Raw genomic sequence first — 15,553 nt, forward strand, 5'->3', positions numbered from 1 at the left:
TAATGTCTTGCAGTACCAGAATAATGCCATTTCATACAGATTGAAACCAAGAAGTCAAACCATACACTTATATCCACTCTAGTTTTGGAATTCAAACCCAGGAAAGCCCACTATATACAACATGAACATTACCAGAAGCAGCACCAGACCAAGCACTGAGACCAAAACTGAGGTAACAGTTCAAGTAGGGTGCCCATAATACTTTAAATAACTTTGACCCAATCAGTTTTTCTTACAACACCAGTCTTTAGCTCCCTTTGAAAGCCACACAGGGGTTTAAACTTGGAACATTCGCTTTATAGAATTGAAACTTTGAGTGGTGCTGGATTTTTTCATGAGAAGCAAGGCACAGAGAACATGCAGTCCCTGACTTCATAATTAACTGTCAGTCAGTGCCTTGATGGTATTTCCTTACCTCTAACAGTAGAGCCCTAAATGCTGCAAGTCCTTAACAGACAAATCCACTAAGCTACTTATTACCTCACTTCAGATTTTCCAGGTTAGAAGGCACTTGTACAACTCTGACAGGTCTAGCACTCTGAGAAGAGGAGACAGCATGCACGTGATGATCAGTCCCTGCCATCCCTTGGGAAAGGTGCAGATCTGAGCCATTGTACCTTTGCAAAGGCCCCTTCCACCCAAGCAGTCTGCAGCTCCAGAGCACACACACAGGTTCAGTTACATTTGAACTAATACAAAACCTGAGGTTTCGTGAGGAATAATCATCAATACTAGTTAAGATAAAAGCAGTTTTCTCCCACAGTTCCAGGATCAGCAACAAGGGCACTATGTATTGAGAAATGAGAGGCTCCTGCGAGCCTTGAAAGGCTCAGCACTTCACTGGGCTCACAAAGACACTGGAAGATTTGCCAAGAACATCCAGAACAGATGTGCCACAGCTGTGCCACAAGTACACAAGTAAGACTAAGCACTTATTTCAGCAGCTTACATCACAACTAGAATTTTGTTCAAGTTCCCTTGACTCAGCTGAGCTTTGCATGGATTGTAAATAACACTGCATTTAGTGTTTCAAAAGCCAAATCTCCCAGAACAGATTGAAGGGGAGGTTCTAAGAACCAGATCGAGAGCATAAGAGATGTTTTTCAGACTCATTTACAAATTACTACAGCTAACCACTCCAGTCATAGCTTCTCACTCTGCAAAATCTGTAGCTCAAACAGCCTCAAACAGCATTGGGAAAATCATCATTTTTAACAGCTGTCAGTTATCCAGGGCAGAAATATATCAACATTGAAGGTAAATTAATTATCTTTAATCTAAAATGCTGTAAACAAGCTTTGATTTACATAAATTAGCCTTTTGATAGGGACAGTAGGGACAGCACTTCTGTTGTAATACACAAACTCATGTACATAGTGCTCTGAGAGAACAAGCCCTTCCTCCAGTGAGCTTCAAGCAGAGTGACATGGCACAGAATAAAAAGGAACAAAAGCAAATACATGCATTGAATACTGAGACTTATTTTAGCACAACAGATCCTACAGTTACCTAAAAGCTACTCTAATTAATACTAGAATAATCTCTGCATCTACACAACTATTGGTAAGCAACCTTAAGAAGTTCAGTAACAGTAATTAGCAATCCAAGACATGAATTGCACAGTGGCAGTAAGAAAAACTTCAGCAAAAAATATTTTTTTTAATCCCTCTAAACTTATGCCAGAGTATAGTAGATTATGTAAGGCAATACCAGCAAGGAAAAGGAAAGTGGGTCAAGAATTGGCTGTTCCAATTTTCACTTGCATTGCTATTTTCCATAGCCTTTCATGAAATGGAAAAAATGAATTTAACCTGTTCTGTCACACTGCTTCTGGTGTGCCTCTTTCTAAGCAGCTAAGCTGCTTATTTTGTGCCACTAACAGTTTCTTCAATGACTAAGTCAGCTATGGTATGCACAGCTACCCTAAGCATTTACCTGGTGCTTCTTTCCAACATGACAGTGTCCAGCTTACTGGATGTAACACTCACAGTTTTATCATAACATCAGAACCCACAGACTTCTCCCTCGTATTATAAAAAATTGGGGCAGCATTATTGCTAATAAGCACTCTCCTTTCCATTCACTCTGCTCTTTTTGCAGATATGCACTTATGTGGCCACACAGTAAACTGCAGTGAACTGATATTTTCTTCCTAGAACAAAGATACAGCAAATCAAAAATGTAATCTAAATAGTTCCCCAAGATGAAGAATATATCTTCTGTGAACAGGGCTAAAGAAAGAGTAAGCAGCTGGTTTTGCATCTTCCCATACTAGCTCCAGCCAAGCTGATGTCTGAAATTATGGCTTTAGAAGTCAATTTTGCCAAAGCAGATCTAAAAAAGACCCCCAAACTACAACCCAAGACTGCAAGCATGCAATTTTACAAACTGCACACAAGCAATTCCCTTGAGCTTACACTCCCCCCACGTTCTGTGGGATGTTTAATCATTGGTGGTTAACAACTCAGACATTTGACTAATATTTTTTGTACTTAAAAGTACTTTCAAGTATTTGGCAAATGTTGAACAGCCTGTCAATAGTAGGAGCAGAACAGATTTTAAAGCTTAAGGCGGCATTACCGATGACTTGGGGAAAAAAACAACAGGCAGTCCTCACACTGATTTTTGGAAATATGTTCTGAAGTTATCTGCTCTTAGTATTTTTTAAATCCAAATTACGTGCTTTCATGAGTTTAAGTCAAGAATCCCATACTGGATTTTAAAAGCAACTCTCAATTTTAAAAGCAAAACTTCTATTCCCTCAGAATATCTTCTGTTTTCTAACTTGTTCAGCTACCATCCAGAAGCAGCCACTCCCAGCCTTGCAGCAAACCAGAGAGTAAAGCCAGCAACACAAGTTTTAAATTTTCAGAACTGCTGTGACAGAACTAAGCTTAGAATAGCTTTCATTCACGAGTTACACTGGTGGACAACAATAATATAAATGAACCTGTTAGAACTTTGCTCAATTCAGCAAGAACAGATCACTGAACATACAGCTCTGCTGCAGCATAGCCAGCAACCCTGCACTCTTCCTAGGGTACATCACCCAAATTTCTCACTAAAAATAGAATAATCAGTCTTCCTGGGAGCTTTTCTTCCTGAAAAACTGTGCTTTTACATCCAAGTAACCTTTAAGTCTTTCTAAAATTGCCTTCACTAGATGACCTTGATATTAAGCATCTTGCTGAAGAACAGTGATTGCTTATGAACTCATTTTAGCAGGCTTATTTAATATCAAACACAAGTTCACTGCAGAGTAAGAGACTGCCCAAGCCTTTAATGGGAAAAAACCCCTAACAATTGAGTGATGCTGTTCTACCCAAACTTGAGCTTACATTCTTCAAATACACACCACCCAGCAAAATTAATACTCATGGAGAAGAGGCTTTGAAATGACTTAGAAACAATTATGTAAAATTGCTTCAGGGGATGCTCCAGTAAGTCCATGAAAACATGCAACTTTTACCCATTCCCTTAGCTTTTCATGGACCACCTGCTGCCTTACACTGAAGTTCCATAAACTAACTGATGTCTCACTCATTCTGTATCATGCAAGAACTGCTGAATTCAATGCTGAAGGAAAGACCCCATGTTCTGCATTTACTGTTTGCTGAAGCACACTTGAAACTAAAACTCCAGCAACCAGCAAACCCAAGGTAGAAGCCTCTCACAACGCTGTATTACACAGTGATAGTAATTCCTGTCCTGGTCTACATGGAAAGCTAACTTAGCATAAAAATTTCATGAAACTAAGAATTTCAGCTTATTTCACAAAGGATGACTTTCTTTTCCCCTAACACAGTGCTAATAAAATTCCTAAAACTCAAGGAAGGTGAAGGTAAATTACAAAAGGTTATCTAGTTAACTTCTGAGAACCAAGGAGAGAAGCTACTGAAGTTATGATACAAGAAGCTGGGTGTAATTTCTGCACATCAGTGTCACTGGTGCTTAACCAATACAATTACATGGGATAGATACACAAAAAGCTTTATATCAAGCTTGATATAAAAATACCAAAAAACAACCACAAAACACCACCTCAAAACCCAGAAAAGATGGTACTGCAAAACTAAAACATCCTAGTCAATGTACTGAGCAAATCACACAATCGAAGGTTCATTTCAAGGTCTCAAATGATAAAGCTTTAGAGGCACCTCATTCCCCTCTAGAGCCCCTTCACTGAGCACTGTGTGTGACCTCAGTGAGCAACAGCCAAATATAGCAGCCTGCCTTCACCACAGCCTAGGGTTCAGCAGGGCGGTTTCCTCCTTTCTGCAAAAGTTACACTCCTGCCTCTGCTGGTAGCTAATGAGCATTTAAAAGGAGTTTTAACAGTTTATAGTTGCAGTTTTCTTAAAGAACAACAGTTTCTCTCTTTTTATAGTATGATTTAGCTGAGCAGGGAGAAAGACAAGGAATGACTCAAGTAAAACCTGTGCTGCAGAGTTTCTAAGTGAAACAGTTAGTGAATCATGGAGCCTTCAAGTGGCCAAAGAGGCAGGCAGAATACAGAACCCAGCACAGGGCCTGGTGCTGGCTCCTGGCCCTCAGAGCAGAGTCTCCAGCCAAGCATTCCATTCGTCATGCACTTATAAAGCTAAAGATGAAGTGGCTGATATCTGCACTGCTGAGCAAACCCAGAAACAAACCTCATTCCTTATCCCTCCTCTCTGGTTAATACAACACCAACCCTCCTAGAAACATACCCAAACTGCCTATTTTCTTCCTCTTTTTAAAGACTATTTTTAAAAAGTCCTTTGCAAGCAAGTCCTTTTACAGTTATTCCTGTTTATTTTTCTAGTAGCAAATCATCCAGTGATTTCACACCAAGCCAGGTAATAACTCCTGTTTATGCTGGATTCATCTCCATGGTTTGTTTGTATTGTTTTGCAACACATCAATAAGGTCTATTTTATTTCTCTACAACTACCTCTCTTTCAGCATCAGTTACAGAGCCTAGAACTGCAAGCACTGCTACCATATCATACCACACCATCAGGCTGGCTGGATATATTAATTAGTTAAGACAGTAACAAAATAAGAAATGTTATTGACCATAGCACATTTGACCAATATGCTCTATACCATTTGAAATTAATAAGGAAAAATCTCAATTATTTCATAAGAATTTAAAACACAACTTTCATTTAAAAAGTCGAGTAATAGACACATTTTTATGTTTATCACAACCTAGAAGACCTCCAAAATCACAAGAAAATGAAGCTTGCAGCTTTCTTAGAAGACAACATATGACATGGTAAGAACACCATGCAATCAGCTTTATTAAGGCAATCATAAAAATCACCTTTTTAGCTGAACATTGAAGCAATAACCATTCCCTACACCTACTGGTAGCCCAACAGGTCTCTTCTTGGATAAATATTTCACATCATCTTTGGTGCATTGGTACTACCAGAACTCGTAGCCCTCAGCCTCACAAAAAAAAATTTGTTTAGAAAAGATCCACATTAAATTCAATCAGATTAATTCAAATTGTTAATTTTAATTAGGAAAGCTAGATGTCTTGCCTAGACAAGGCAAATTTGTTTGTACAGCAATAGAAATGAAGCCCTTTTACAGAAAACCATCTTGTACCTAAGGTTACTATGTCTGGGTTTCCCTGAGTACATCCTCTCTCCCATATGGTAAACTCCCTAGTGTTTACTAAGACACCTATACATTTAAAAGAGCAGAAATTCATTCCAGCTGGGATGCCTTATACCCAGAAATTAAGGATACAGCACAGAAACAGGAAGCCCAACACCCTGACAGAAATATGGAAATCTTACTTAACACCATTCACAGCACTCCTTACAAGTCAAGGCTGCACCTATTCCAGTATCTTGGCTTTGATATAGGGGCAACTTTTTCCACACATCACACATCTAAGCTAAATCACAATTAGCTTAGAATGTGGCTTAAATGTAGACCTGGTGCGCTGAATTTAGCTCAGCATTGTTACAAATTCCAGGGCATTTCCCAGACAGGGATACATGGTATTCCTAGATGAGGCAAAACACAAGGAGCAATTTCAGCTGCAAAGCCCAAGAGAAAAAAAACTTCTCTGTTCACATTGAAGAGTAGGCTTCTAGAAGGCCATTGAATCACAGCCTTCCAATACTTAAAGAGGGCTTATAAGAAAGATGGGGACAGACTTTCTAATAGGGCTTCTTGCAATGAGACAAGGAAAACTGATTTATACTAAATAAATTTTAAAAAAAGAAAAGTAGGTTAAGTCTAGATATATGGATGAAATTCTTTTACAGTGAGTGATGAAACACAGAGCAGGTTGCCCAGAGAGGTGGTGGATGCTTCATTCCTGGAAACATTCAGGATCACACTGGACAGGGCTCTGAGGAACCTGATCTAGGTGAAGCTGTCCCTCCACTGGAGAGGGGCTGTACCAAGTGACCTTTACAAGCTCCCTCCAACCCAAACCATGGCATTATTCTGTATTCCACATCTGATGTGCTCATGGCAGTATCATGTGTGCATATTCCTGTTCATTGTCCACAGCTAGAAGAGACTGGGAAAAAATCTATCCACCAGATGGCATAGCTGGGATAGTAGGAAGGAAAAAAATAACAACATGTAATAAGTACACACACTGAAGCAAAAATAAGACCACCATCTTCATGTACCATAACATAGCTAAGCCTGATCTGTGATTCTGTATACAAGCACAAGAAGGAAACACTCTTTCAATGAATTTGGATAATTCACTTTCAAGGTCACCTATTACTCTAAGAGTCTTTTAGCAAAGATATGGAATTCTGTATTTGAATGACCTGCAAATCTTTGCAGATTCACTCAGGACACACAGTAAAACTCAAAGTGTCTCCAAGATAGTGAGGCACACATGTCAGAGCACCAGCATCTCCTTCATTCTTCTAGTAAAGCAACAGGAATGACAATTTAAATCTGGCAGATGGTACTTGGTAGACAGAGATAAAAGAAAACACTGTTTTCTTTTCTTTTCACTTTATGTACACACTTGAGTTTTTACCTTCCTACCATTTCCAAACAGTAGTCATTTATAAGGTATCACTAACTAATGGCCAAGAACCAGACACATTGCAAGAGAAAGTCAATTCAAAATGAGATCTTACCATTCCTAAATTCACCACTTCAACCAGTGAATAGAGAAGAACTTGGTATAAGCAAAAGAACATGGAAATTCAAAGCTGATGTCATAGAAGACTACTAACATTCATTACACCCTGGTTCAGGTGAATCTATGAAAACTCTCCCTAAATTCAACTCAAGAGTTAATCGATTCGGCTTTCATCACTCAAAAGATCTACAGAGTAGCTAAGTACACATTCCAGATAAGCAGGTGGGCACACTCCTTGAGGAGTTCTTGGGAAGATGTTCTTGAATTCTCCCAAGCAGCCCAGCTGTAGGCCACTTCATATTGCTATCTCAAAAAGAAATGAAAATCACAAATTAACACACAGAAAGTAAGACAATCTAAGTAGGTAATTCCAATCAAAAGGCAAGTTAATGTGTCATATAACCCAGAAGGATAAAAACAGTTAGAGTAACCTAATTAAAGTAGGAGCAAGAACTCCTGACAGTTAATATCACAGCCTAGAAACAGGTGTCACCACCCAGCAACACTGAGAGCAGTGAAGTTTCCTGCTGCTGTGGCTTTTGATATGTATTTGCCACCCTTGAAAAATTCCGTGTAGCAGCCACTGAGAGACAACTGTGGACTGCTATTCAAACTTAAAGCCATACATTTCACTCAAAGCAACAAAAAGGACTAAATATATACTGCACGACAACACTTAACTAAAATGTCTTTTTATTATTTCACTGTGCTTACACTTACACCACAAAAGCCAAATTAAATTATCCTTTTAAGTCAAAGCTGAAGTGTGAGTTATGGAGCCAAACAACTTGCTTTGAACAATTTAACTGGAGATAAGAGTCAACAGAAATTTTTCTGCGCAACCAGCGCGGGGAGGGATTCAAACTCACTTTACCAGAACAGGTCAGCTAAGCAACAGCATGAGCTCCAGAATGTGAGCTGCCAATTGAACAAAAAACCAACCAAACAAAAAAACCCAACCTTCATTGTGGAACACTGCTGTTTGAACAACAGGTTAAAATGCTATATGCTAGCAGTGCAACAAATAAAAGATGTTAAAAAGAAAGCAAAAATAATGCATTCCTTTAATTGCTGCCATTTTTTCCCAAATAAAACATGTAAGAATTACCTATTACATTTCAGATACGAGATGTTAAACAAGGCACTCCTCGAATGTTAGCAGATTACAAACAGAAAAAAAAGCACCCCATTCCACTTAAAAATCTTCACTGTCTCTGCTCAGAGTTCAAAATGGACTAAGAAGCAGAAAAGCGAAATTACAAGCAAGGCTTGGTTCAGAAGTTGTACATACACATATCCCTAAAGGTTAAAGTACTATGGAAGACAAGAAGCACAGAGTAGGCTGCTGAAACACAAGGTTAGAACCATAACCCAAAAGCAATGAAGTTGTAACACAAGTATTTATGGTGTGTGTAAATTGTATGGAAGACATATTTTACAAGTCTTCAGAAAAAAAAAAAGGCAGAGTAATACTTAAGAGGGAACAGAACAATCCAACAAGTTGCACACCAAAACACTGCAGAATCCCCTCCTCCTAAAGCACTCTATATTTCAATTACTACACTATTGTGGAACAAGTGTCTTAGGAATATATTATTTAAAGTCTCAAAAACCCCAGAACCATAAATATACATGTATCTTAATGTCGTCCACCCCCAAAATCTGCCCTAAAATGTCAACATTTACTAGGTTATTATTTAGTTTGTCTTAAAACCCTACCTATTAATCTGTGTTTCAACATCCAGAAAAAGGGAGTTTTATCTGCATTAACGATCTATGAGAAACTACAACTGATACTTGTTTCTTCATACTATACTACACTACATATCTTAAATCACAAACATAAGCACAACTCTTCAAAGACTTTACGTATTTTTAAATACTGTTTTTGCTGTTCTTCGTTTTCACATCGAAAAAGATGAGATAGCAGCTCCTAAGAAGTCATTAAAGCCCTAAACCCCTGCTTTGTAGTAATTCGACCAAACAAAACTCAGCCTTACAACACTTGCTTCACTTCCCAAACTATACATGCTCCATAAATTCCTTTCTATAAGCCTTCTGCAATGTGATCCAACTATCTAAGGAGTACAGCAACCAAATAAATGAACGGCGCATACCCATGCAAGTACTCTCATCTCGTCTCAGGCACACCAGGTATTTGTTGAATGTGGAATGAAAGATTAATGGAAGAAGAGGCCCAAGAAGACTAAACATTCACGACACAACTTAAATAAAAAGAAAACGCTAGGAATAATTCCTCAGCTTCTCCAAAAGCAGGCAATAAGCGAGCTTACTTTCAAGGGTAGAATCACTATTTAATACACAGAAAACCCTCCACAGCCTTTATCAGCCGCCCGTGAGAGCCACTTCTGGAGACTGCCCCGTGGGCAGGCTGAGGAATGTCAGCGCACTAAATCCCTCAGCTCCCACCGCCACTCACGTACACACAGCCCCACACCTAAGGCATCTCGCACACGTAATTTCACACACGGAGGGCTGCGACTACAACCCGACCGGAGGCACGGGGAGAAAAGGCCGCTCGGCTAGCGAGGAGAACAGCTCGGCTAGCGCGGCGCCCCCAGCTCGCCCCTCAGCCAGGCACTGGCAGCGGGGCGAAGAAGATGGAAAACGAGCCTTTTTTTTTTTTTTCTTCCTATTAAATATGAAGGCAGCCAGACAGGGCGGGCACCCCCTCGCACAGCAGCCCCTCCTCCCTCGGCGGGGCTGCAGGGCCGGGGCTCGGGGCACCGGCGGGACGCGCCGAGCCGAGCCCGCTCCCGGCCGCCACCCCGGGGAAGGCGCTGCCCCCGCTCGCCCCACGCCGGCAGCCCCGGCTCGTCCCGCGGGGAGCGGCGGCCGTGCCCTCTGGCTCCCCGCCGCGCCCCGCTCACCTTCCAGCAGCCGGGTGATGAGGCTGTCCACGTTCAGCTCCCCGTCCGCCATTTTGTGGCCACCAGACTCGGTCCCGGGCGGGGAGAGGGCGGGGTGGAGGGCGCTCCACGGAGGAGGAGGAGGAGGAGGAGGAGGAGCAGGGAGCGGCGGCCGCAGCGACAGTGGCTCCCCCCACCCCCCTCCGGCGGTCCCCGGCGGCCGCCCGGCTTCTCCCGCTCCCTCGCAGCTAAATGGGAGAACGCGGCCACCGCTCCTCCCCGCGCCTCCTCCCCTCCTCAGTAGCCGCCAGGGCGCATGTGCCGCCTCGCCCGCCGCGGCCGCTCCGCGCCCCGGCAGCGCGCAGGCGCGGCGGGCTCGGCGGCGCAGGCGCGGAGCGCGGCCGGCCGTGCCCCGCTGGCCCGGAGGCCTCGGGCCGCGGCGGCGGCGCCGGGCTCGGATACGGGGAAGAGGCAGGAGCAGGAGCCCGGGGAGCCTCCGTGCCAGCCGGGTCAGCCCTCCTCCACCTGTGCCACCACGCAGTTCATTAAAAATAAATTTTAAAAAACGTGTAATAACTGGAATGACGAGTTGTGCCCTTTGCAGCGCTCTTCGAACGCAGTTCGCAGAGAAAACTCTGCGGTTCGTGTTTCCCTGCGGCTGGAGCTGCTAAGAGTACTTTTTTGGTGATTTCTGGAACTTTTTTTTTTTTTTTTTTTGAGATGAGCTCTCTAAAGACATGTTTACATACTTCTGTCAGCAGATGCTTGCCTTGGATGGACAGAGAAGTGCTTTAAAATGTAGGTGGTGAAAACCCTCTGTGAACTGGGAGAGCAGATAAATACATGGATGTTGACAAAGTAACAAAGTGCAGATGTTCTAGGAAAAACAGACCTCTCCTTTATATGCCTAAATATAGATGTTGATGTAGAAACTTGAACTTGAATTTTTCCATCAGTCCCTACAAGCCAGCAAAGTGCTTCCACCTTATATAATGTTGAAACCCAATTTTTATCTCTTGATTAGAAGAAAATGAGTATGAGCAAAACAAAAGCAATTAGGACAAGGTGGGGCCATGATCAGATATCAGATGATGCTAAGTGTCCAGACAGTCAGGTGAAAGAACACTCTTTTGAAATGCCTACACAGGTGGGCAGGATACACAGAAATAAAATTTCAGCTCATCTGCTCATGATAGGACGTACAGCTATCCTTTCTTGTTTTTCAAATTCTGCTAGTATTGGAAATCTAAATTAAAAAAAAAATCCTAGAATGTTTTTCTTTCATTTTTTGTTAAACTAGGAAAAATAATTAGTTCACTTTTTGAAAGTTCATCCTTATCCCAACTACTTTATTGCTGCCAAGACTAATAGATCTGCAGTCCCTCTTGAGCATTTAGTAATTGTCCCAGTTTCGTTTCACACAACTGAACTGCCCTGGAGGCTATTTTAAGCCATCACAACATCAGGTTCAGACAGTTCATACATAATAATATATTATTGCAGAACATTCTGCATCGATAATTAAATGGGGATATGAAATTATCTTTCACTGTGGCATAAAAATATAATTAAGGCATCTTCCCAAACTCTGTAGGATGATAAACTTTCAGGTACACTGAGCAAAACAATCCCCAACAACTGTTTTTGCTAGGCAAGTCAGTATCTTCCAGAAACAATTCAGCAGCATGTCATAACAACAAAATAATTTAATATAAGCAGAGATGCTATGAAAAAGAAAAAGCTGCAAAACATAGCTCATTTCTTTCCTTGCAGATTGTGTGCCAGTGTCTTGTTTTACTGGGAGCATGGCTGGGTGACAACCAGTGCCCAGCTGTACCTGGGCTCTCAGCTGGGTGGAGGGTCCCCTCACTGTGCTGCAGAACCCTGTCAAGTTTGCACCGCCCTTTCTTTGTAGCCTGAGCAGGGACACAAATGTGTGGGTTTCTGCCTTGGTGGGTTAAAACTTAGCATGTCCCATTGACATAATCCAAGTACAGTAAACAGAATTAAAAGAGCAGAGAATGAGGCTCATTGTCTTCTGCAATACAGAAAGCAATAGTCAATGAAAGCATTTTCTGTGATCAAGGGTGGATGTTCAGTAGTTTTTGGCATTATACCATGCACACATACAGGCCAAAGAGAGCTAACTGGTGATTCAAGTACAAGGGGGAACTGGACTGATGCCTTGTCAAAATCTCATTAACAATGCTCACATTTCTAAATTGTCTCTCAGTTATTTTGAAATTCCTTTCATGTCCACCAAGATGGCTTTGCTTCTAACTTTCCCCTACTAGGTGTCAGAGCCATTTACCCTAAATACCTCATGTGTCAACTTTCCTTATCCAATGCTGTCTCAAGGTGTCCTTCAATTTGCACTGCTCTTCTGCTCAGTTTGCCAGATCTGAAAGACAGAAATTTCCAAAGAAAACAACTATGTGTTAGTAAATGTCATTCCCTCAACTGTGACTGTGTAGACATGAGTTCTCTCTGAGGCTGCTGTTGCTGGGAATTTGAAAGAGCTGCTTCCCCAGCTACAGAGCACTGACTCAGCATCTCTGCTGTTACCTACTCTTTCTGGTGACCTTGTGTTAGTTCAGACAGAACTTCTGCTGTTATCTCTGCACATTAAAGCACATAGATATAAAGCATATATCTATGCTATATGTGCACTGCATACACTTTTATGTTATTTACTATGGTGTTTCAAAAACTGTCTCCCTCCTAGGTCTATCACCTGGTAGACAGTACATGGCAGTATTTTACAGCATTATCCCATCACTACAGCTCATTTCTAATGTACTTTATCTCCCTGGCACACTGTAACTCAGGGCTGACTGCAGCTCTCATGTGGATGGGAGGGAGAGGCCAGTAGGAGCCATGTGGTTAATTTTCCAGTGTGTAATTAGGAGCATATCCTCCCTGAGTGGCAATTGCTAAACCACTACTGCCTCCTCAGTGCCCTTTTCCAGCAGAAATTAGTGATCCAATTGACAGTGTATTTCCTTAGGAGAGTTTGTTTACAAAAATATTTAAAGATCCTATCTCTTTAGTCAGAAATTATAAAGTAATCTCAAAATAAACAAAATCTGTATTAAGGTAATCTCAAAATAAACAAAATCTGCAGATAACTCATCCCTGTTTTGTCCAAAAAGCTTAGATTAAGAGATAGAAGAAGAAAAGCCAACAAATCCCACTCTGTAGTACTTTATGACCCTTTTCTGTTTCTCAGTATTTGCACTAAAATTGGGTAAATAGTTGGGTTTGGTTATAACATTTTAAGATGTAAAAAATAAAATATTTATTCTTCTACACTGAGTTAAAACCAAGATTTTCTCAGCCTCCCTCACAAATTAAGGAGGAGAGTCACCAGCTAGCCAGCAATTTGCATTTGGAGGCACATAGCAAGGATATGGAAATCTCTTCTCTGAAATCCTGCATCCATACTGGTTCTCTTGATATCCCTGCTTGGAACTGCAGGATAAACAAACTTTTTAAACTTTGTATAAACAATGAAACACCCACTGGCCCAGGCACTCCAGTCTGGGTCTGTGTCCAATTAGTGCCCCAATCATTCAGTGTTAGTGCTGTTCTTTCTTTCTTAATATAGTTTTTGTTGGAAACATGAGATCTTTGATTGAGACACAAATGCTATACTCCTCAAGGCAATAGTATTCTTTGGAGAACAAGATTGTTTTGTAGATTAACACTGACCCTTGATTCCCATGAATGTAGTTATGCCATCATTGCCTTTTATGCATATTTGAAAGGCAGGGCAGGTCAGGTCTAGATGTTCCCAGAAAACAGCGTGTTTATTTCAAAAACCAATGCTGAAACAGTTAAAAAAAAATAGATATGATAAGTAAGACCTATATTGAAAATCTTATTTTTTAAAAAAGAGCAGCTCCTCCTGCCCTATCCTCCAGCTCCCAGGTGGGTTAGAGTCTGGAAGGCAGGAGAGAGTCTCCCAGGAGCTGCATGCAAAATAGGGACAAGGTGAAGCATAACCAGGGTTGTGTATCACAGGTTACTTCATCCGTCTGTGTCACAACTATTTAAAAGTGTGAGAAGCGTTGTTTTGGGTTTTTCTCTTTAAATTATGTTTATTAGCATGTGATACAATCTCAGTTCCCCTGGCAGCCTCTCCTACTGCCCACAAACCACGAGAAATACGCAGCACTTGCTGAGGCGTTACTCCCCAAGTGAGGAAGGGGGAAGGATTCTGGAGCAAAACAAGGAAAATAATTTGGGCCTGCAAGATCTGCAGTTTGCAGGATGTCAATCAAGCTTACTATTCCTCTGCTTTGGAGAGAAAAAATCTTCTCCTACTGTTTCCCAGGAAGGAACAGCTGCAGGAACTGAAAGTGTCTGCATCTATTTTCCCCAGTAAACATGGGAATATTTAGTTTCAGCAAAACCAGATGGTTTACGCCCTGTGAATATGCTGGCATTTGACACCAGCAGCCACTTTCACAAAGTGCATGCAGAGAGTGGGAAAGAACTCCTTTAAACTCTGGGACCTGACATAAGAGATGAAAGCTCTGAGGGCAGAAATAACAGATTGACTAAAAACCCAACCTTTATCCAGGGATCTCCAAGTGCTCTCTAAATATTATTAATCAGACTACATAACAGTCCATGAAGTGATTAAATTTTGACACACATTTCTTACACTGAGGGTTACACTTAAAATGAGAAGGTAAATAAGTTCCTCCAGGTTATGTGGTGAGTCACAGTCTGGTCTCCTGCATGCTCTGTCTACGTCTCCTCTCACTAATGCCTCTCCAGTGTGCTGTGTCCTCAGCCATATTCCCAGGACACAATTTTTAAATGTGAAACCATTACAGTAATAGCACAGGGACAGGATTGCAGTGTTTGCAGCATAAATCACCATAGCTGGGGCATCTGAGTGCTCTATGGGGAATTTATAATATGCTAAAGAGATTTATGAACAGCCCTCAAACCTGTTGCTAATGGCGGTCACAGCAAGTGTTAAGTGACTGAAAGTTCTTAATTATTTGATGATTTTTATTGATTTGTGTTGTTATTGCTTAACATGACTCTGTAGTAACAAGGCATCTGTCAATCTGAGAGTGTTTTTCAGCCAGTGAATTAATAAAATATGTGATTCTTATAGGTTCTCACTGTTCTGTTGCACTGCTGGGAGGCTGAAGTGGTTTGCTCAAGAATACTCATAGCTTGCAAGGCTACAGTGGGGCTTTGGGCATAGCAGTCTCTGATGGATGCATCACATGTTCCTGAGCCAAATCTGCCCCTGCTGACTCTGTCAAGAAATCCTTGGGAAGGATTTCTTCTTACCTGCAGTTTCAGGTGGAACCTTCCCACAAAAGCACATTAATTCACAACTTAGTGAAATATGTATTTACAGTGAATCACTAGGTATTGCTTCTACTTAGACCTACAGCCATGAGCCCTAAAGGGGTTCTAGTCCTGGTTCAGGACACAGCAAAGGCCTCCAATATCTCCTTCAGTCTCCTGGAGAGGAGCTGTGTTGTGCTCCATCGTCTGTGTTATCCCATCGTCTGCATGATGGAGGATGTGCCACTGA

At 41.5% G+C, this 15,553-nt stretch overlaps 1 protein-coding gene across 1 annotated transcript in view; it reads right to left on the reverse strand.

Annotated features, from left to right (window-relative positions):
• The window catches only part of PPP1CB (protein phosphatase 1 catalytic subunit beta), a 29,329-nt gene extending 19,072 nt beyond the window's left edge, over positions 1-10,257 (reverse strand). The window contains exon 1 of the mRNA XM_059468571.1: positions 10,009-10,257. Within this exon, the coding sequence (XP_059324554.1) occupies positions 10,009-10,060 (52 nt within the window). The 5' untranslated portion in view covers positions 10,061-10,257. The remainder of the gene's footprint in view (positions 1-10,008) is intronic.
• Between the last annotated feature and the right edge of the window lie 5,296 nt (positions 10,258-15,553).

This window comes from Ammospiza nelsoni, chromosome 3 (assembly GCF_027579445.1).
Source record: "Ammospiza nelsoni isolate bAmmNel1 chromosome 3, bAmmNel1.pri, whole genome shotgun sequence".
In the NCBI taxonomy this organism is placed as follows: domain Eukaryota; kingdom Metazoa; phylum Chordata; class Aves; order Passeriformes; family Passerellidae; genus Ammospiza; species Ammospiza nelsoni.